The sequence below is a fragment of the Python bivittatus genome, unplaced genomic scaffold (genome assembly GCF_059951505.1).
Source record: "Python bivittatus isolate LINGU-HERP-01145 unplaced genomic scaffold, Pbiv_v1 ctg000000_np1212, whole genome shotgun sequence".
NCBI classification, from domain to species: domain Eukaryota; kingdom Metazoa; phylum Chordata; class Lepidosauria; order Squamata; family Pythonidae; genus Python; species Python bivittatus.
In genome coordinates this window covers 1,187,096-1,209,856 of record NW_028277028.1, presented here as the reverse complement: position 1 = coordinate 1,209,856, position 22,761 = coordinate 1,187,096, and the positions used below count along the sequence as shown (strand labels likewise).

Here is a 22,761-nt window from a genome sequence, read left to right as displayed (position 1 = left end):
ACCACCTCCCCTGCTTCTAACCCCAGCAGTCAGTTCCAATTCATTCTCTGCAAGTTTTGTTCCTTTTTTTCCTCTCTCAGAAAAAAGTTATAGGCACTTAAACGAACAGTTCCCTATACGAGTTGCTATGATATTTACGAAGTTTACAATATTCTTAATGCCCTTCAGATTTCATCCCATTTTGATCAATAAACAGCTATAAGTTTTTCGTGTTAGACAATAGGAAGCCCTCCTTTCTAGTTAATGCACCAAAATTCAGATAAACTTGTGCCTAATACCTAGAACAACACAATGGTTCATATCATTTTCAGAGGTGAGGATGTGCCCTGGAGGCAAGTGCGGGAGTGGTTGCCCAGGCTTAAATATAATAACAGTGTAGGATGCTAGTCCATTCCACTGTGGTCTATTTATATCTGTGTTTAAGTTGTTTTAAATTTTTTGATTGTTATATTGTTTTATCATTGTTTTACCTGATTGTTTTATTGTATGCCACCTAGAGTCACGTATGTGAGATGGGCGGCTATATAAATTTAATAAAGAAATAGAAGAGACAGTGTGAATCTTGCAAAATCCAGCAGAGAAAACAAGCTTGTATTGTTAAAATCAGAATATAAAAAAAGAGCTACTGTATTTGAGCTGCAAAAATCCAAATAGTTTTCCTTATCTCTGTGCTGCCATCTTGTGGTTTTATGGAATTTTGTAGCCATATACAACAGCCCTAAATTAAAATAATGCAGATTTTTCTTACAGTTACTCTTCATAATGCAACTGTTACTTTCCACATTTTAATAAATCTGCAAATGAGAAAATAAATTATATTGTTTTGTTTTTTATGGTACAGAAAGGAGAGGTAAGAAAGAAAATATAGTTGTAAATTCGAAAGAAAGTTACTGTGGGAAATAGAAAGGATATTTGCAGTTGTTCTTTGCCAGTCCCTCAGTCTAGAGAATCTATTTAAGTTACTTTGAATTATCTATTTAAATTATTTTTAATATATGTGTAGTTGGCATGAAAGAAGACAAGGGGTTGGAAGATTTTCAATATACTCTCAGTCTATAGAGTAGAGTGATGGTGGTTTAGTTGCTACCAAAGTCTAGGAGAAAGATAGTATCACAGAGGAGAGCAAAAGACACTACATGCATAAAAAGCTTTGCATGTGGAGACAAGGAGGGGAATAATATGGCTTTTTTATTTTGTCTAAAGCATCTGCAGTTAAGGGAAGTTGAAGGGACAAACTGCTTATTGATGCTATTTAGTCTATGATACATCTCCCCTCCCTTAAACATTCTTGAACACCAAAGAGCTTTTTCATCCTAGTTTGTGGGTAAATGGGTTTATTGAAGAGTGATCATATCAACACAGAACACTAATTTTCATCTGAAACAATATCAGAAATCCATGAAGCAATGAGAAATTTGTAATATAGATAGTCCTCGTTTAGTGACCATAACTGGGATTGGCAACTCAGTCATTAAACGAAGCAGTCAGTAAGTGAAACCCAACTGTGCTTATGATCTTACTTCAGCTTTCCTTTGCTTTACAGACCTGCGAAGGTCGTAAATGTGAGGATTAGCTGCAAAATTACTTTTTCATCACTGTCATAACTGCGAATGGTCGCTAAACAGGGCAGTTGCTAAACAAGGACTACCTGTACACACTTATGTAGGTTTCTTATATTTTCAGTATATTACACAATGTATCATTTGTCTTTTTTCCCCTGTCTCCTCCTTCACAGGATGACAAGGATTTGGTTCATGAATTTGTTGTAGCAGAAGGCCTGGCTTGTTTAATAAAAGTGGGAGCTGAGGCAGACCAGAACTACCAGAATTACATCTTGAGAGGTACGGAAGCTTAATTTCACTAGCTGCGTATGTTTCACTTAACGACTAACTTTCTATAGCTCTAGCTAATTACATTCAGGAATTTAAACTATAATTATGGCCAGTCAATATGCCCTTTTCACCATTTTTAGAATAATAAGAATACTTCCTATTTCTCTTGCCTCTTCCTAACACTTCATTCTGATAACATCCAAAGTTTTCCTACTCTTTTCAAATGCTTTCCTTTTATAAAAAAAAAAAAGGCTTCAACTGTTTTCTCAGAATGGCTTTTACCCTTCTCCCCTTTAGATAGATACAGACAGACAGACAGACAGACAGACAGCCGTTTTTTCACAGTGCTCAGAATACAGGCAGTATACAGTTTAAGAATGAGTTCCATTCCCAAGTCAAATTTGTATGTAAGCCAGAACAGTATTGTATAAGTATATACTGTATAAGTAGTATTGTGTAATTAACTCGAATTGTTGTGTATTTAACTCAAATTTTGCTAGAGTAGGCTCCATTCTTAACTATGGGTCATCCTTAAACCAGGCGTTCAAGTCAGTCTTGTCTCTGGCAACCACTTGGACTAGTCCCTTCAGTGTTCTTGGCTAGATTTTTGGAAAGGGTTTGCTTTTGCCTCCTACCTAGGGCTGGAAGAGAAAGTAACTGGCCCAAGGTCAACCAGTTGGCTTTGTGTCTAAGGCAGGACTAGAACTCACAGTCTCCCAGTTGTAGCCTGATGCCTTAACCAGTACACCAAACTGGTTCACTTACATACACACATTTACACTTCTGGAGTAAGCAATATTATACAAAGGATAGAACAGGAATAAGAAATATGAAGCCAGAGATATTAAAGGCATGAGAAACACAACAAATCTGGACATCCCAGAGAGGTATGGCAAATTGAAGATGTCTCCACGAAAGCAGAGCCAATAACCGCAGCAAAGACTGAGGAACCAGTGAGTAGACCTCAGAACCTCTCTGGACAAGGAGAGGATAGGAGATCACCCATATGTACTCCAGATGGCTGCTCAGCACCAGACAGCAGTTTTCCACAGGTTTGATCACCAGGAGATGAAGGGACCAGCCATCTTGCTCACAACTGCAGTGGACCCTTTTAAAGGATAATAAATTTGCAAGCCTCACTTTCTAATCACTTTTGGAAATTGTTTATTACATTTTAAAACTATTAGAGACCTTCGGAATGACAAATTTAAAAAGTCATCAGGTGAGTTTATCTTCAGCTGTGATCAAAAGAAAAATTAATTATAAGCTTAAGAACTTAAAGAATTTGAAAGAAACAGCAAAAAGCTAAATAAGATTTTGATCTAAGAAAGTTATAAATGGATTAAGGGTCCAGATAAATTTGGAATATTGATTTTTACTATAAGATTTTGGAATTAATTAAATAGTTTATTGTGGGAAACAGACTTACTTTGGCTATCCTGGCTATTCTAAGTCATAGCAAAGAGTCATTTTATGATTTTAGAAACTGGACACTAAAGATTCCAAGGAAGGAAATGGAAGGAAAAAAAATACAAGCCTGCTCTTCATGTCAATCAATACTGGGACTTATAAAATGACACAAAATGTTATAACATCGGAAACATTAAAGGAAATCTTTGAAGAACAGAGTCAGAAATTAGTAACTACAATATCAGCATTGTCAGTAATGTTGTCTGCTTCTATGGACAGACTATGTCTAAAAGATGTTAATGAAGGAATGACAGATGTGAAACAAATTTTATCTGACAGGACAGAGAAAATACTGAAGTGGAACTATAAATGATAGGCCAAGAGAATGATTTGAAAAAGGATGTTTTACTGGATATACCATGTTTTTTAAAAATTGGCCCTTTAGGAGATTTGTTTTAAGTGTGTATGGGAACAATTTGCCCTTTGCTCCCATCCCCATTTTTAAAGTCTCCAAAGGCAAAATAAATCTATCAGAAAGTTGGGAAGCTGAATTATAGTTCTCAACCCCTCAAACACTGGCCACTCCTGAAATAGCAGTTGATTTTAGCTAAGCCAACAGATAGCTATGTCATCTTTCTCTCTGGAGCAGCCAGGCTGTTGGCTGCTAATGTATTAATCTAGGGATGTTGAACTTCTGGCACACCAGGCCTCCCCATTTAGTTCCCCATCAAGCAAAAGCCTTCCTTCTTAAATTCCTGTACCGCACTTGACACCTTTACCAGCTGAGCCTTTAGGGCTGCATGATATGAAATATGTGAAGATCTGAAGAAAAGAAGTGTTCTTGTCTCCACTATTAACATCATCTGCCTCTCAGGAGAGAAAATGAGGAACAATTTGGCCCTCTGGCAGTATTCTAAGTATTGTTTATCTTAGTTACCATGTGTGACCAACTGTCTAAGCCTCCTTTGTGCTTAGTGCAAGTATTATGCTTGAATGGGATATATGTGTGAGTGTTTCTATTTGGAACCAATGAAGTACATTTGATACCTCACAGAAGTAAATAGGACAGTTTGATTCTTAATTTCTTAGTCAAGAAATTGATGATGATGATGATGATGATGATGATGATGATGATGATGATGATGATGATTACATACCATCAGGTCATTGTTAAAACCCTGAAATTTTACAAGGAGGAACCCACCTGCCTTCTAAACTGGATCTGCCAATTCTAGTCAAGCAGAATGCCTGGATTGGTTTGGAGCTCCATAGGAGTCCAAGCCATTTTTCTCCCCAAAACAAAAAATGAGCAGGAAAGATTTCTTGGAAAAAATGTGCCTGTAACGAGCTGCCACCTGTTGATCCCAAATCCAGCAACTTTCCTTGCAACCAATATTGATTCAAAAGAAAGTTCATTTATTGAGAATAAGTGTACAGATCCAAAGCATTGCTAAGACTAATCAAAAGCGTGCCAAAAGCTGTTTTTCTTACTTTCCCCCCCCACATCACCCGTAGTTCTTGGTCCTTTGATTCTCTTGCTGGTATGACCTTGAGCATGCCAGAGCTTGTGATAAGGAGCCATCTGCTTTTTAATGGTTTCTCATCCCTACTTCCCCCCCCCCTTTTACAATGGCAGAACCGCAGCATGTAAAAAACCATTTTTTTTTCTTTTTAAACTAGCCATCTAATAATCTATTATAAAATCTTGCGAGGATTCTGACAGTGCCTTAATTTTCAGTACCATTCCCTGCTGTTTTTTTTTTCCTTCCACCAATGAGCAGGCTGTTCTTCATGGCAACAGCACCACATGGCTGACCTCAGACTTGTGGGACAGCATCTGGATCACAGGCCTTTTTCCAACTTCAAGTCAGGGAGAAGATTGGAGCAGCATGTGCTCCTGGCCTGAAGACTATGGAGAAGTATACCTCAAGTGACACAAAGAATGGTGCAGTTGACATTTCAGTTATGTCTCCAGATCTGTCTGGGATAAGTAATGGCTCTCACAGTTCAGGCCTTGGGCTCCAATTTTTAAACTGGGTAAATGAGCTGGTGGCATATTAAACCAAAGAGCTTTAACACTGAAAGGAGGAAAGTCTTTTTTCAATGCTTCCATACCCCCTCTCTTCACAACTAACACAAGGTTGTAAACTGCTTTGGGTTTTTTTATATGAGAAATGGTATACAGATGTTTTGAAGACATACAGAGAAGGCTAAATCGAGGAGCAAATCTAAACACAACCATGGAAGGAATCACTGCCAAGCTTGTAGTGGTTCAACCTCATATCATTCAGCACATGCCTAGTTCCCACAAGCAAGCAATTACCTAATACTCAGACTTCTTTTTCTGTGATGATAGACAGTCATTAGTCTCCTGTACTCAAAATCTGTCCAAGAAAATTGAAGTCCAAATGTCCATGAGTGGAGAATTTATAGAATATATTAGAAGGCTCATGGCCCTTCTTCCAGAAGTTCTAGTAGCATTTTTTACCAACAAATAGTTATTCAAGTATCAAAAGACACTACTTCAAAAGCCAGGAGTTTTTTTTTTAGTGATATGCTATCAGAAATCACTGAAATCCAGAGACCAGATTGTTAGAAGTGTGCTACAGTTTTTGAGCTGGAATCTGCAGACATTTGTATCTCTTAAGGATTGGTGAATCATCTTTGACAGGGTGATAGGAGCTTGAACCTGCGCTTTCTAGCCTCAGCCTCCTTTCTAAATCAAACAGTACATTGTTTTTTCAACTGTTGTGAAAAAAAAGTTCAAGCAATTTCTGAGCTCATGGATTATGTAAAAAGATTGTATTTGGCATATGTTTAGTAATTAAATACTTTATATTATAATCCAAGTTAGCTTTCTCAACTGATGATGAATTTAGCCTCTCACTTCTCATAAAGCATTCCTTACTTCCAAAAAAGATCTGCAGCAAATTGCATGTACATTCTTATTTCAGGCATTTTTAAAAGAATAACTTACTGACAAATCTCCATATGTTATCCAACAGCACTATTTATAAAACAAAGACATATGATGTCACCTGGACACCAATTATAAAACAAACAGTTGTGCTTGTTTGTTCTGGGAAATCAGATTCCCGAAAGTATTCTAGGCTTTGGATATGCAGTAAAATGACATCTGGTTTATGTTTGTCATGGCTCTGAAAAATCAAGGGCTAAACTTAGAAGAATAATCTAAAGGAAGAACTTGTAAGAATAATCAGAAGTTATGCTAGCCCTCAATTTGGAATTATGGCTGGGGCCCTGTTATACTCTGCTGCTGCTCTTGCTTATTGCTTGGCTGAACCACTGTCTCCACTCAAGCCCCAATAGATCCCATTTAGTGGATGGCTAGAGAATTATGAGAAATTGAGGAGGGGAAAGAAAGTTCAATAAGATGAATGAGAGGGTAGAAAAAGGAAGTCTTAACGGTTTTTATATCAGATTAAAATTTATCTGTTCCAGTCTTTTTTTCTTGGTTACCTGGCATTAATACCAACTTTCCTCAGGCTAGGGTCAACCAGGAATAGCCAGAGATACTTTCATGATTCAGTAGTTCAGACCTTTGCAGTTAGGCCCCATCACCTGTTTTAGTATGGAAGCTTCCTCCTCCTTGGGTAAAACAGGAAAGTCATTTACATTTTTAATTTCAGATTCGGGATTATGATGGAAAGCTGGATGGCAAAATCTATAAGGGACTCATATTCAATGAGCAACTCAGAGTTTATAAATATAGTTTTAATTTGCAAAGAAGGATGAATATCACCCAAGAGCAAAATTTGGGGAAAGTGATTATACAACATGCTGCTACAGAACAAACTAAATGCCTAATGAATGAAAGAAAACACCCTAGTGAATCTTTTTTTCAGTGATCCCTTCATTAACCAAGAGCTGGTTTTGCTCTCCTTTCTCCTTCCTCCCTCAGCCTCTAAGATCCCCCCCTCCCTTCCTAGAGGCCAGTGCCCCTTTCCTTTGAACCTTCTATCTCTTCCTTTCTGTAAGGAAGAATGAATTATCCCTTCAGCCAGAAGTTTGCAATGTATCAGAATACATGTAAGTAATTGGAGCAAAGATGTGAATGTCAGCTGCTGCTGCCGCTGCCGCCACCTCCTCCTCCTCCTCCTTTTTTCTGAAAACGCGCTTCCAGTTTTCTTGTATCCCAACATACTTGGGATCATGCAAAAGTACCACATTTAATGGCTGAGATTAAAAGTAAACATCACACAAAGATTGATAAACTCTCTCAACTCTAATATTTCTGCATTTACATTTTTCTTTGTTAGCCATTCTGCACTAAAAGCACTGAGGGGAGACTAACTCTGCTTTCCTGTTTGACTCATTAAAGCTTTTTCTGTTGGTCTTATCTAAACACCTGTCAGAGTCAACAAGGGGCTTGACAAATGAGACTTATCATGTAGGCTGTAATGATTTGCTTTGCAAATCCACTGAGATAACCCTTCTCTTGATTAAAGAGCAAATCTGGTGACCTTTAAAACTCTCTATATAAATTTTATATCCTGATGAGAAATATATCAGCTTTGGCAACCTAGAGGGGATTATAGATTGCTGAAAGCCACAATAGCTCTTACATTGTCTTCATGTCTCCATAAAATACAAGGCTGAGAACCATCATTAAGAGATTGACGGGTCTACAAATATAATCATAATCATAAATACTGTTTTCCAGTCACTTTGCTTTAGAACAGTGCTTTATCTAGAGAAAAAAAAAACCTACTAAAAAGAATAGTATCCAATTACAATGTGTTAATTCATTCTGAATGGTCATTAGAAATCACAGGAATTTCATCTGCCAGTAAAAAAATATTTAAACAACAGTCATATCAGGCAACTACATGGGCTCCGCCTGTATTTTTCTGAGTTGTGGTTCTTGGGGAGGGGGTGTCTCTTTTTTTATTTCTGCATGAGATTAATGTGTCATGTATCATACATACAAATTTTCTGTACTGGTAGGGAACACTCTTCCCAAATATTCTGAAGCTGAAACTTTTTTTTAACACAAGCCATCTAGTGTATGTGATCATAGGGCATAGCTCTTACTTCTTGCTTGCTTCTACCACAACAGCAGCAATGCTTAGAGTATTTTCCATCTTTTTTTTTTCAGGACATTTTAGATTAGCTTTCTCAGCATATTTTAACTATCTGCAGGACTGCATCTCTGCACTAGTGTCAGCCTGACCACTCCATTCATTGCCAGAAGTGGCTTATTGTCCCCCATTTTCAGGAGGAGGGCTGAAACCTGGAAGTGCTGTTTTCAGTGTTGGGTCCAACCCTCTGGAATAACTTCCCATTGGAGATCTATTTGTCTCTGATATTGTCTACCTTCTAAAAGCTAAAGATGGAGCTTCTCCAGAGGTTTTTGGGGCCTGATGTCACACATTTTGTTTGCGTTTTATTTCTCTCACCTTTTATATTTGTTGTATTTTTATACCTTGTTAGGCACCAAGAGTATTGTGATTTCAGCAGCATACAAATTTAATAAATAAGTAAATACAGTACATTCTAAAGCACCCATACGTATCCACTCACATGCACACAATATACATTTCAAAAAAGAAGAAAGGTAGAGAGAGAGAGTATCCTTCTCCACTAATCCAGGTAAATGAAAGGGAGTTGGGAGATCCCAAAGAAGTCTTTGTGATAGAATTTCAGCATTTCAATACCATGTTCTGATCATGGTACCTCTGCTGATTCTCACAAGTTTTCACACTTCTTCTTTTGATGTGTAAGCTCCTTTCTCAAGGAAATAAAGCCTTGTTTATTAGTACCGATCATACAGCTTTGACAGACATTTCCTTTAGTTTATTACCATTTAGTTTACAGCTCTAAATGGTGGCAGTTGATGAAACCCTTTATACACTTTTTTGCTGAAAATGGATAAAAATGAACTGATTTCAGGATTTATTGATTAAAAAGGTTTGTTTATGGGAAGAAGGGAACTATGATATGCAATATGGGAGGGTGGAGATGGTAATTGCTATGTTTGTAACTGTTGCAAAGATCAGAAATCACTTCTTTAGATATCTTTTTCTTGCTTTTTTGTTATTCACTTTTACCCTTTTATAATCTCTTTTTCTATTTCTCCTATGTTTCTGTAGTTTTTAAAATCTCTGTAAAATCTTATTTTAATAAAAATTATTCATAAATGGTGCCGATTGATTGTTCAGTGTGCATTCTGCAGTTCACTCATGTTCTTCCCTTTTCTCCCCTTTTCTGGTCAGCTAGTAAGAGAATAGAACAAAGAATAAAGATATTATATATATTTCATATCACATGCAGAAGTGATCTCAAACTTGCTTTGGACTAACTTCAGGAAAGTCAAGATTGATCCTCTAACCAGAGGGGGATCTTCAGACTCCATTTCAAATTCTTTCAGTAAATTTCTTGCCAGAGTTTTCCTATTGGCTTCTCCTGAATCCTGTTGCTTACGAGATTTTTTTTATAAATATACAGATTATGCTTTTGTTTGTCATTATTTTTCTCCTGGTAATATGAAGACAATATGGTTGTTGATGATACCTAGATTCTTCTAATTCCATGATGGCCATGACAGCTATGGTTAATAACACAGTTGCAGTCAGCAAGTTTTAACAGAAAACCCCAAATAATACGCTTTTTACAAGTTTCAGTGTAAATGAAACCCAAAACAGTTTCAAGTGTTTCAGCTGTGGGAAAGTGGGATTTATTACCAGTCTCTTGGGCCTCAAAAATCTGTATAACCACTAGATAGCAGAAAAGAGATATAGAAAACTATATGTAAAACCACAAACAAATGGGGAAAAGTGGTCTGAGGGGGCTAAGAGATGAAGTAGGTACAGTAGCTTAAGCCACTACAGAGTTTAAGGCAACCATTTCAGCCTTGAAATCCTTTGAAACACACAAAATAATAAAAGAAAAAAAAATGCCGTGTCCTACTTGAGGGCTTTGAAGGCTACAGATTACAAGCTCCAACAACTGAACATAGTACATGGAGTAATTACCATCGTTAAGCGAGGACCACACAGGTCGTTAAGCGAAGACCTCATATGATCTCAACTTCTGACTTTGTGCTGGCTTCTCCACTGACTTTCTTGTGGAAAGCCAGCAGGGAGGATCACAAATCGCTGTGAAGCTGTGACGATTGGAAATCCAGACCAGTTGCTGAGTACACAGATCACAGTCATGTAACCACAGGGTGCTGCAATGGCTGGAACTTCAAGGACCAGTCACAAGTACTAATTGTTCAGTGCCGTCGCAAGTTCAAACAGTCGCTGAACAAGTGGTTAAATGAGGACCACCTGTATATAAATTTGTTTAATAAATTTTAAAAAATCATACTAATCCATAATATTTTGTTTTGTTTTTGTTTTTTGTTTTCTTTTGCTTAGCAGATTGCTTGAACTGCCATTTATTTACAACAGTAACTCAGTGAGATAGGTTAGGCTGAGAGAGAGTGACTGGCCCAAAGTCACCCAGTCAACTTCTGTGGCAAACAGCAAGTAGAACCTAGGCCTTCCCACTACCAAACCAACACCATAACCATTATACTACACTGGCTCTCATTTTGACTCAGCAGAATTTCTGAACCATCCAGTGACTACTTTTATGTAGTTAAAGTTCTCTTTGTTACTGACTGACATGGATAACTGTTCTGAAACTAACAAAATAAATTTCAACAGAGGTGAATGTAAGGTTCTGCATTTAGGTAGGAAGAAGTACAAATTCAAGTTGGATGGTATGCAAAAGGGAATTTTTTTATAGACAGAAGTTGAACATGATTTAGAAGTGCTGTGAACCAACATTGAACGTGTACCAACCAAAGGACTACTGCAAGCATCATCTGCTGTGCTGAATGATGTCTAATTCATGGGACATAATGTTTCTGTACTATCCTGATTTTATCAGATCTTCTCTGGAGCACTATATCCAATTCTGGGCATTGCAGTCTACAGATATGGGCAAACTAAAATGTATGGCCTGTAGATCAAATAATATAAGGAAAGGTTGAAAAGTTTACTTATGTTTAGCTAAAGAAAAGAACTATTAAGAGGAAATATGGCTGGCATGTTCAAATATTTATGAAGACGAAACATCGTTTTCTCAGAGAGAAGAGATCAAACCAATACATTTAAATCAGGAGAAACTGGATTTAAACTGGGAAAAACTTCCATTTCAGCCTGATCAAGGTTAAGTTTTTAGATCAACTTAGTGACCCCTTTTAATTTTAGATCTGATGGTTGTATGATTCTTGCTTGTAAAAGCAAGGTGTTAAATCTAACAATTTTTAACAATCTTCTTTATTTCCTTAGCACTGGGACAGATTATGCTGTATGTAGATGGGATGAACGGAGTAATAAATCACAACGAAACCATCCAGTGGCTGTATATACTCATTGGGTCTAAGGTAAGAACAGTTCTTGGAGATTTTACCACAGGCTTTAAAAAAAAAATTGTTCTGGGCCATGTCAATAACTTTTAAGGATTTCAACCAGAACAATGTTTCCTAGCTACAAGAAACATGCAGTGAATATGCTGCTTTAGGAATTTCCCCACTTTTTAGCTACTGGAAACCATCTATGACACACTGCATATCTTTATGTTGCTAGCATGATTTGGGACTTGATACTTAAGCTTAACTTTCATACACTTATGTATGTTCAAAGACCTTCCTCCAATAAACAATAACTAGGGAAGTGGCCTGCTTGGTTGTTTATGGAATGCCATCTGCAGAAATATGTACTAATCATACATAACATACCACTTGATATCTGTTTAAATTCCTTTTTATTTTTGTTACTTTAATCCTGGGTTATTTTTTTAATGAAGGTTAGTTCTATCCTGATCTTTTATTTATTCTTTGTTTATGACTACTATTGTTTAAATTTTACTTGTCAAGCCATCTGGGAATTATTTAAGGGGACGATATAAGGAGAGAAAATAAAGATAGATTTCTTTCCATGAATGAGGTATAGAGAAAATAACAACATGGACTATATTTGGATTTTCCGCAAAGATAACATTTTCTCATTCCCCTCCTTAGCCTGAGTAATTTATATTTCCTACACTTCATCTTGCTTCTTTCTTTACATATTCTGTGCTTTTAAAAACTATGTATCAGTCCAAGTACTGTCCTTATGAAAATACATAATTTTAAATCTATTTATTCATTTAACTATTTCAGAGGGAATTCATGGTACATATGGCATATTCCATTATAGAAAATACTCTGTTTCTGTGAACGAATTAGCAATCAATTCCTTTTTCTTTACAAAGATCAACCTTAAAAATAGAAACTACATTTATAGAGAAAAAAGGCAAAAAAGTAATTTAAAAGGAAAATAATAAATACAAAAAATAAATAATACAAGGTAGGATTTTTCAGTTTTCCAACAATACTTCTTGTGTGTTAATGACAACTGACCATTTTTAAAAACTACCTTAGAGTATTGTTTTCTGCTTGATTGTTTCTCTGGTGTTAACCCCCCCTTATCTAGGTGTAGGCTGCTGGAGAGGATGTGTTCTGGTCTTTTTGTTTCCTTCTTAACTTTTTTATTGTCTCTTTTGAATGGTGTGTAAATGCAGTTTATCTCTATGTGTCTATTGATGGCTGCCTTGTCTGAATACCAAGCTTCCAGGAATTCCCTCACATTTTTGGATTTAGCTTGGTTTAGGATGCTCACAGTTTCCCAGTTGAAACTGGTTGAGTCTGTCCATGTGTTGTGGGATTAGGGACTTTTCATCATGTCTTCTGACTGCTAGTTGGTCTTCATGAATGCGCTCTGCTGGTCTTTTGCCTGTTTGTCTTACATAGTGGCTGTAGTCCTTACACTGTATGTTGTAGATGATACCTGTTTTTTCTTCTTAGACTACCAGGTCTTTTGGTTTACTTAAGATGTTTTGGAGGGCTTTAGTTGGTTTGTGTGCTACGTGTGGTTGTAATAGTCTGTTGATTGTTTCTGAGATGTTTCTGATATATGGCAGTGTTATCCTCTTCATAGCTTGTGTTGGTTGTGCTGTAGTGGGATTTTGCTGTTCAGTTTCAGCAGTGTGATCAGGTATCCTTGAGAGGGCACAAAATGGGGTCTGCTTCCCCACCCCTGGCATAGAGCTTCTGGGTTTAGATTGCTACATTTACTTTTAATTAATTATTGCACTCTTAGTTTCATTTTATTTTTTATACCCTGAATGCAGCTACTCCTCAGCCTGCCATGCTTGGGCACAGATCTGCGTTTCCAACAAGGAGGAGTGTGGGAGGGAGCAGCCCCTGTCTGAGCCCTGTCAGTAATAGCCTTGTTCCCTCACCCTTTCAGGGCCCCTCTGACATAGGGGAGGCCCTGCAGATAGTGGTAATGGCAACATCTACAAACTCAGTGCAAGTGATGCGTATGACTTAGCTCAGATAGGAACGGGGCATAAAATGTCTCCACCTGGAGTTTCAGCAGTTCCATTGCAACAGGGTCCTCAGAGTCTCTTCTGCTTTGCTGTTCCTAGCTTTTCTTCACATAAGAAGCATCCACTACATGCCCTGGTCCAGGGTCAATACTAGTTCCTTCATTGCAGCCTAACTAGCCAAAGTGAAATGAAAAAAAACTAGCTCTCTTTCACAGCAAAGTCTTTTATTTAACTAATAGATACATTAAAATATTTATTTGATAAAATTGTGTTTAATAACAAATCATGATTTTTTCTTCATTTTCCTCATCTTTGTGTATCAGTGTAGGAAAACGTTGCAGTCTTTGAGCTAATGAACTAGTCTTCCTGCAGGATTCTTAACTATTTGAGATTGAGATCCCAGAAGTAGAAGAATCTATAAAATTCTTTCCTTTGAGGATATTGAATAGCAATCTGCCATTGTCTGCATATCTCCTAGATCAGCCATGTGTTAAGTGGTTCCCTGCTTACAACTGGCAACTGAGATTTGAGACCAGGCACAAGACATTTAATTACAAGGCTGGTTTAACATTTCTGGAAACCTCAGAGAGAGAGAGAGAGATTGATATTGATTGATTGATTGATTGATTGATTGATTGATTGATTGATTGATTGATTTGGGAGGTGGTAGTGTTGAGTAATCACTGTTCAACACTACCACCTCCCAAATTTTAACATCCACTCCCAACTGTGTGCAGACTTTCTGGACTTGAACAAGGAAATACAGTAAAGGACAATTAGACTGACCACTACACAGAAGAAAGCAGGGAAAAAAACCTAATGCAATTCTAGGTTAAAGCATGCATCTCTTTTTACCAAGACAGAATTCTCTAGAAACAGATGGTCTCTCAATTTCAGTCTTCCTGAATTTCCCTTTGTCCTGTAAATTCCAAACTCTAATCTGAGGCTAGAGAGGAACAGTGTTAGCTCTGTGTTTTTCCCAGTTTCAGTTCACATCTTCTGGAGATCTTGCCCCAATTTAAAAATGACCAACGTTTTTTTGTCTCCAGCAGAGGGGTTAAACTGACAGTGTACACAATAAAGAGCCATGCCCCAGTGAAGGGAATGTGTACTGCAGGCAGTACAGTACATTCATAAGAAGCATCAAAAGAATTGAGACAGATAAGCAGCAAAAGCAGAATAAGAGGTGATAGCAATGAGGCTGAGATTAATTGATAGCACCATTAAATTACTAGACAGAGACATTGCATTAGATTTCTATGCCTAGACAACAATATACAGTCTTTTGAAAAGATGAATGTATAACAAGGTGAATCATCCTTTCTTTTGATTGCATGGGATGTGAATGGTACTACCTAGCTGTTTCTGAGAGTCCTCTTGCTAGTACTTTTGTCCAACCAGTTATTATAGGTAGTATGTTTTTTCTTCCTGAAATCAGCATCACTGTTGATTTCAGTAGTGGAAACAAAAGGAATCTGCCATTGTTTTGATTTCTTCACCATTTTAAGGAGAAAAAAAGATTTTATAATCTATGTGATACGCTGAAAATTCAACCTAATAAATAATTGCTATTAAGAAAAAAGACTATTTAGAAGTGACTTTGCTCAATTTTTATTATGGTTAGAAATTGTAGTGAAGGGAGCATTGCAGATCCTTTCTGTAGCCCTTTTAATTTCCATAATATAATAATAATATAATAATAATATAATAATTTGTGGTTTTATTTGAGAACTGATAAAATGCTGCTAGATTATATTCACCTTTAGAAAGAGGAATAATTGTTCATTAGCTTCACACTTAATATAATACAGTCAGGCTCTAGACTGCAATGACAGTCTGTACTCCTGGACAAGGAGGGTAGAAAATTAGATAGTCTCAAATACAAGTTATCTTGTTTGGGGCTCGCTCCCTCTGTATTGACAGCTATCAAGCGTGTATGGTAAAATACCATGATTCCTATCTTGTTTGCCAGAGGACATGAGGTAAATATTGGTTTTTCAAACACAAACAGCACATTTTGCCAAGCAAAATACAGCATGTCCTGCAACTGACTCAGTAGTTAAAGTTGTGGTATCTTCCATTATCCTGTGCCTTCATGGCTTTGCTCCACTCCACTGGACTGACACTGGAGGCTAGTGCTAGAATTGGGAAATCTTTTGTACTGGGATCTCTGTTTCTTTATATAGAGAGTGTGTTTCAGAATCACAAGACCATGTGACTCATCCATTTCGGGATACAGTCTCTGATATGATTGCCCAAAGTTAGTTTGATTCTTGAGCCCAAACAAATTGCTTGCCATGGATTACTTAAATTAATGGTTCTGACTCAGGATAAGAAAGTTTCATATGTTTTGGGAGGGTGGAAATAGAATTAGCTATAGAGCACATGGTTTAACAGTCCCAGGTCTAAATTATGGTATAGGTAGTTAAAGATGTTTAGAAGCATGATTAAAAATAACTGTGGACTAGGCTAAACTAACTAGTTCCATTTGTACATGTTTTATGGATTTACTTTTTGCTCTACTTTGGCATTTAATTTTGAAAATGAAGCATATTTTGGATCAATCCGTGACTTACGGGATAGTGATGTTGCTTTTGCCTACTGATTTATTTCTACATAGAATCAGCCTGCATTCCAGTAAAAGAAGACAGCCATGCCTGCAAATTTTACAACCTGATTTATGACTAGCTCTCTCTTCCTTTGCAGTTTCGTCTGGTTGTAAAGACAGCACTGAAATTGCTCCTTGTTTTCGTGGAGTATACTGAATCCAATTCATCACTTCTTATTGAAGCAGTGGCTATTGTAGATGAAAAGAGGGGTGAGTCACTATTATGATTCTAGAAAGGGGGGGACTAATTGTGGATTATTTCATTTGCTAAAAGAAACTTATACTACAAAAAATAATCTGGGGGTCATTTGATACTTCCCTTGGGTTATCCTTGGGAACAGAAGCCCAAAAATGAAACAAATCTTTTAAATCCTTTCATAAACTGTACATTACCATTCGATCCCAAACCCAGATGTTTATAGAGTTGTTTGAACATTGCCATTTGGGCTGTTGAAATTGGTGTTTAAAATGGAGGATAGATTGTGAGGGATGCAAAAATATGTCAATATTTTGTTCAGGCAAAAGAGCAGTTAGCCATAGTTTATTATGCAGCATTGGTTGGATCTCTTCTTGAGACAATTGTAATGAGCATTACATCATCAGACTTCTGCAAAAGGGGTTATTTGGACATGTTATAAACAACAGTGAACCGGTGTCCTGGATGACTGAACGGATTGCCAGGTGGCTCAAAGATTAGTTATCAGGAAACAATTGTTATACTATTTTTTGGGTTCTACATAGAATTGTTTAGATATCATATTTGAATTAATTCACTGTTTAAATAATTTGGCATACCTCTACAGAGAGACTTCCAGGCTTGTTTAATTTCATAGTTTTAGCTGGACTGAGTCTGTTTTCTGACTCTCCACAGGTTTATTTGAATATGAAGAAAAGGTGGATTTTTCATTTGTCTTACTCCACTTCCTATCTCTTGGACTCAAGGCAATTGCTACTCTCCTTCATTCCTATAAAGTTCACATCATATTCCTGCTGTTTGTCTGTAGGGATTGTTTAGAATGTATTTTTCCCACTCCAGCCAACATAGTAAGATACAATCATGGTTAAAGTTATCAAGGAAATTGTAAAAATGCTGATAAACTATCATTTCACCTTCAGGAGTTATAAAAGATTTCTAAATGCAACAGATGAATGGCATCTTTAGAACCAGGAATTTCCCCTAAGAGGAACTGCCTAGTTTTTTTCCCCAAATGACCAGACAGATGCAAACAATTTGTACTAAAGGCATGGATAATGGACTGGGGGAAAATGTATTTAATTTCCATTCTGTGTGGAGTGGGTGTCAGCATTTTTTAAAATCTTGTGAAATTCAAAAGATACATTAATTGAATGTTTTTTCACTCTTTTACTGGTCAGTTTGAGGATTATCTCATGCTGTCCTCTGTGTATCCTTCCTTTTCAAGAAGATCCCTTACCTGGAAAGACAATGCCCCTGTGACTCTGGACACACAGAAACAAGAAAGCATGTGCTTCTGCAGTGCCTGTATTACAGACACATTCATACTAGCCTCATCTCACCATTACTGCATAAATACTCAGCGTGCATAGGACAATTCTATACCTCCCTGCTGCTTTCAGATACCAACCCTGTTACAACATATAATGTTGCCAGGTTCTGTGCAGCAGTAATTAAAATTTGTCACATGTGCCTTAAACTAGTCTTAATGAGCATCTAGTTTTTCATGCTAGAATGCTCTGTAATTTGATATAATCTCCCACATACTAACTTTTCAGCCCCCCTACACCCATCTAATGTTCCACCCCCCCCTTTCAGATTCCTTTTAGATATATACTTTCTGTTTTATATCTTTTACCTTATTGTTGTTGTTGGTCGCATAAGTCAGGCAGATGTTTAGACTGGATTTGGCATTTTTATCCACCTATCAAGTCCTTCCCAAGGACCTAGGATAGGCAGATGTCGTTGTTTGATAGTTTTAAAGGTGTCTTGCAGTATATAAGATGTTCCAAGTAAAGCTGCCTTTTGTAATTGACTGATGGTGATTTTGTTAATGCTGATGGTGTTCAAGTGGTGCTCCAGATGTTTTGGGATTGCACTCAAGGCACCTATTACTATTAGTACTATATTTGCTTTCTTTTGCCACAGTCATTCTGCTTTTATTTGCAGGACTTTATATGTTGTATTATTATTGTTGTTGTTGTTGTTGATTGCACAGATGTTTAGACTGGATTTGGCATTTTTATCCACCTATCAAGTCCTTCCCAAGGACCTGGGATAGGCAGATGTTGTTTGATGGTATTAAAAGTATTGTTGCAGGATATAAGCTGCTGCTGTTGTTATTTAGACTCTGATGTATTTTTATGCTTTTTAATTGATGCACCCCACCCTCCTTATGCTGGTCTTTGATCGTAATAAAGATTTGATTTGACTAGTCCCATGTTAGGCACAAAGCCAGCTGGGTGACTTTGGGCAAGTCATACTCTCCCAGCCCTAGGAAGGAAGCAATGGCAAACCACTTCCAAAACCCTAAAAACTGCAGGGACTAATCCAGACAGTGGCCAGGAGTCAACACTGACTCGAAGGCACCCCCCCAAAAAAGTAGTTAAAACTGAGTTTGATTTACCCCAGAGCAACTGGCATTTAATTCAACTTAATCATTTTTTAAATTTAGTTTGATTTACCCCAGAGCAATTGGCATTTAATTCAAAACTTAATCATTTTTTAAATTTAGAATCTTTGACCCTGAAGCCATTGCTCCCTCTGAAAGTTTCTATTCAGTAAAGGTCTTCAAAGAATTAAATGATGCTTCCAAGTCACTAACTTATCTTTATACAAAATTGAAGAAAGCAGGTAAAACTGATATTATTTATGTGATCTTTGAAATAGCAATTTGAATGTTTTGCTGTTGTAAGCATCGAATTGTTTTAAAACGGTGAAGCTAGTCTTTAGATTATACCTAACATAAAAATGTGTACTGCATATAGTGGACTCCTCAAAATACTGAATAAGGATCATTTAAAATCACCAACTTGTTGGAGAATATTGGAAGAATAAAGCTACACCTAATCTGTATCAGTGGATTGCAGATACCTGTTTTGGTCAATATTTGAACTAGTCTTTTTTCAAAAGACTTCCTTAATGTAGCAAGGAAGAACATTTGAATATTTTGTTCAGTGGGGGAAGGGGAGGTTTTCCCCAGACACAGTATGTTTGTTGATATAAAACAATATCATGGGGATTTAAGGTAAGGAAAAGCTATGTGTTGAGGGTTTTCCTGGGAGAAGTGCTTGAGTTCAGTCCTATATTGGTAACAGCTTAGGGGAGCAGTGGCGTAAGATATGGATCATTTCCTTCCTTCATACCTGATATGTTCAGTGGGTGGGCTAGGTGTTATTGTTCACAATATTCTGTGGATTTAAATTATTCTTTTTCTATTTTCCTTGGGTGAGTGGTGATAGGTAAGTGGCGTAGGTGAGAAGTGCCTAGAGTGGGGAAGCAGGGAGAAGAGAATGGGGACACCCTAATTTAAAGTATGTATTACTTTCAGGTGGTGAGAATATTAGAGGGAACTGGAAGAGATGAATTTGGGAGGTAGAAGTAGAAGGACAGATCTGAAAGAGGTTCAGGAATACCTATATTTATACAAACTAAATATACCAGGAATAGGGAATCGTTTCTCTTTTCTTGTTAGAGCTTATTTGGAAGTATACTTAAATATACAAGAGCTGGTTATATATTATAATCATCCTTGGCAAGTCTCTCACCTAACCTTGTAACAACTGGAGATATGTTTCACATGCATATAATAATTGGTAACCTTCCCTCCTGATATTTTGGATTTTATGTAATACAGTAGAGAAGTTCTCAATTTCATTATGGAAGGAGAAGAGACTTTGCCTTTGGAATAGGTTATAGTTTAAGTTCATATTCTTGTGAGAGACATAGAACAGACTAGTTTTGATTTTATCTCTATCTCCATCTCTAACTGGGAGTAGAACATAAAGTCAGCAGTAGTGCCATTTATAAACATTTCTATTTTCTCCACACAGTCCTCTTTGTCATCTAATCAGTCACCAGTGAAAGTGCTACTTTTGCTACCACTTCTCCTTTTTGTCACCCATTGATTGCTCACTCTTCTTCCTCTTACCTCCTACATAGAAGAAAGTATAAGTATTTAGACTGTATTTACTTCTCACTCCCATAACCATTTATTTGTTGGTTTAAGGCCAAGGAAGAAGACAGCTGAGCAAGCAGGCATAATCAGAGGAAGAAGTAGAAGCAATACATTATGGACTTCAGTACTAAGCATGTTGAACTCAACCATGTCAAGTGGTTTTATTTCCAGAAAGAATGGATTATATTGGATTATTTTAAATGTTAATCCATTATATGCTTTCTGTATTAAGTTTTTAAAAAACAGTGACTAATCATGGTAAACCCTACTTATTTAGTGCATCTTTGTAATACTAATATTTCTTACTTCAGGTCTCAAGCCATGGTCCAGTGTCATGGAGATCTTGGAGGAAAAGGATGGAATTGATACAGAATTACTAGTTTATGCAATGACATTAATAAACAAGGTTTGTTTTAATTTGACATGCATGTGTTCAAATACACTCAGAGTTTTCTATGAATTAAATTTGTAATTAGAAAGCTAGCTTAAAGTAAATAGATGTATTAATATCTCAGAGTGTTTTTTTAATTCTTGCTTCCTTTAGTAGTCCATCAAGCTCTTCCAAACTCCATGTTATACACTGTTCTCTCTCATGATGCACTGAGAATCAGTTGATAAACAATGGCAGCTTAGCGGAATTCCCACCACATGGTTTTAGTCAAGCTTAAATGTATCTCTGGGTGCACTGATGGACAAGTCTGCCAGTTTCTGTCCTGTATTATTTTTACATGTTTTATCACCCTGTTTTTATTAAATATGGTAAAGAATACTCCCCTTTTTAAAGATAGTATGTGTACATGTGCAGAAATGATGGAATGGGAAGCTTGCATTTTTAAAAAGGGGGGGGAACCCACACCATCCTGAGTTTGAAAAAAACTCAGCCAAAAAGTAAAAGGTCATGCTGAGTAGACTGCAGGAGTTGAGAGGTGAGAATTATTTAAAGAGCCTCCCTTTCTAATCTGATTCTTAGAAATATGCTAACATATTGATGAAGTGACTTCCAGGCAATACCATGTAAGTCTGTCCATCCATCCACCCATCTATCCAATTGTTTCTCTAGCCGTACTGCTAGCTTCTTCAGCGGTAATCTGAAACAGAACTTGGCAACAGCTGTCATATCGTTATATACTGCTTGCATTCAATAGTGCAGAGAGCCAGTTTTGTGTAGTGATTAAAGGCACCAGGCTAGAAACCGGGAGACTGTGAGTTCTAGTCCTGCCTTAGGCACGAAGCCAGCTGGGTGACCTTGAGCCAGACTTTCTCTCAGCCCTAAGAAGCAGTCAGTGGCAAACCACTTCTGAAACCTTGCCAAGAAAACTGTAGGTACTTGTACAGGCGGTGGCCAGGAGTCAACATTGACTCGAAGGCGCGCACACACACACACAAAAAAAGGCAGTAATGCAATACACTCACAACCAGTGAAGCAATAATCAGCTTTTGGGTTGAATGGCCATGATCTAGCTTTCTTTTGTCTTGACATTTCACCAGCAGCTGTGGCTGGCATCTTCAGAGGCAGAGTGAACTGCCTTATAGAGTACTTCTTGGTAACTCACAGTTTTTGTTCCAAACCCTTTTTAGGATTCCTTTCTCTACTTTATCTCAATTCATAAATTTTCCATGTCCCAATTTGCCTAAATCCTGCTCCCCATATCTGATGATCCCACAAAAGTAACTGAGCACCTAAGTCATCTTTAAGCCCACTTCTCACTCTAGTTAAGTCTCAGTTGTAAAATACTATTTTTCTAACTGTACTCTGCATTGCTCTTCTTTATACACAGTAATTTGTATCTTACTCTTTATTTTTTTTTTAAAATTAGATCTTAATTTCAGAATCAGATCATTAAAATTTGCTGAATTTTTGCTATTCCTCAAATAAATCACTTGAATATTTTGATTGGTATTCTTTATATGTATTCATCAGTAACTGCTGTAAGTGTGGGGGACTAGACTTAATGAACCAAGATGCTCTTTCAGCCGTTGTTTAAAGAACCCAGAGTGGTTCTTAACCTTTCACATCTTACAACCCATCAGCACCATTATCAAAGGATTTGGGTTCTACCATACTAGAAAAAAGAAACCCACTTTTTCTGAGAATCTATATTATTATTTTTTGTAGGTATTATGTTACAAATATTTAAATTATTATTGTTAGTCACATAGTCAGCCAGATGTTTAGACTGGATTTGGCATTTTTATCCACCTATTGAGTCCTTCCCAAGGACCTGGGATAGGCAGATGTTGTTGTTTGATGGTGTTAAAGATATCGTCTCAGGATATAAGCTGTTCCAAATAAAGCTGCCTTTTGCAGTTGACTGATGGTGATTTTGTCAATGCCGATGGTGTTCAAGTGGTACTCCAGATGTTTTGGGATTGC

At 37.0% G+C, this 22,761-nt stretch overlaps 1 protein-coding gene across 10 annotated transcripts in view; it reads left to right on the top strand.

Moving 5' to 3' along the window:
* The window catches only part of FHOD3 (formin homology 2 domain containing 3), a 330,045-nt gene that overhangs the window by 177,092 nt on the left and 130,192 nt on the right, over nt 1-22,761 (top strand). For all 10 annotated transcript variants that reach the window (XR_015794612.1, XM_088133068.1, XM_088132739.1 and 7 more), the window contains exons 5-8: nt 1,736-1,841; nt 11,546-11,640; nt 16,335-16,446; nt 20,699-20,793. Coding sequence is in view for 9 of the 10 variants with exons in the window: in XM_088133068.1 (XP_087989194.1) it covers nt 1,736-1,841; nt 11,546-11,640; nt 16,335-16,446; nt 20,699-20,793 (408 nt within the window). In the remaining variant the exon portion in view is untranslated. The remainder of the gene's footprint in view (nt 1-1,735; nt 1,842-11,545; nt 11,641-16,334; nt 16,447-20,698; nt 20,794-22,761) is intronic.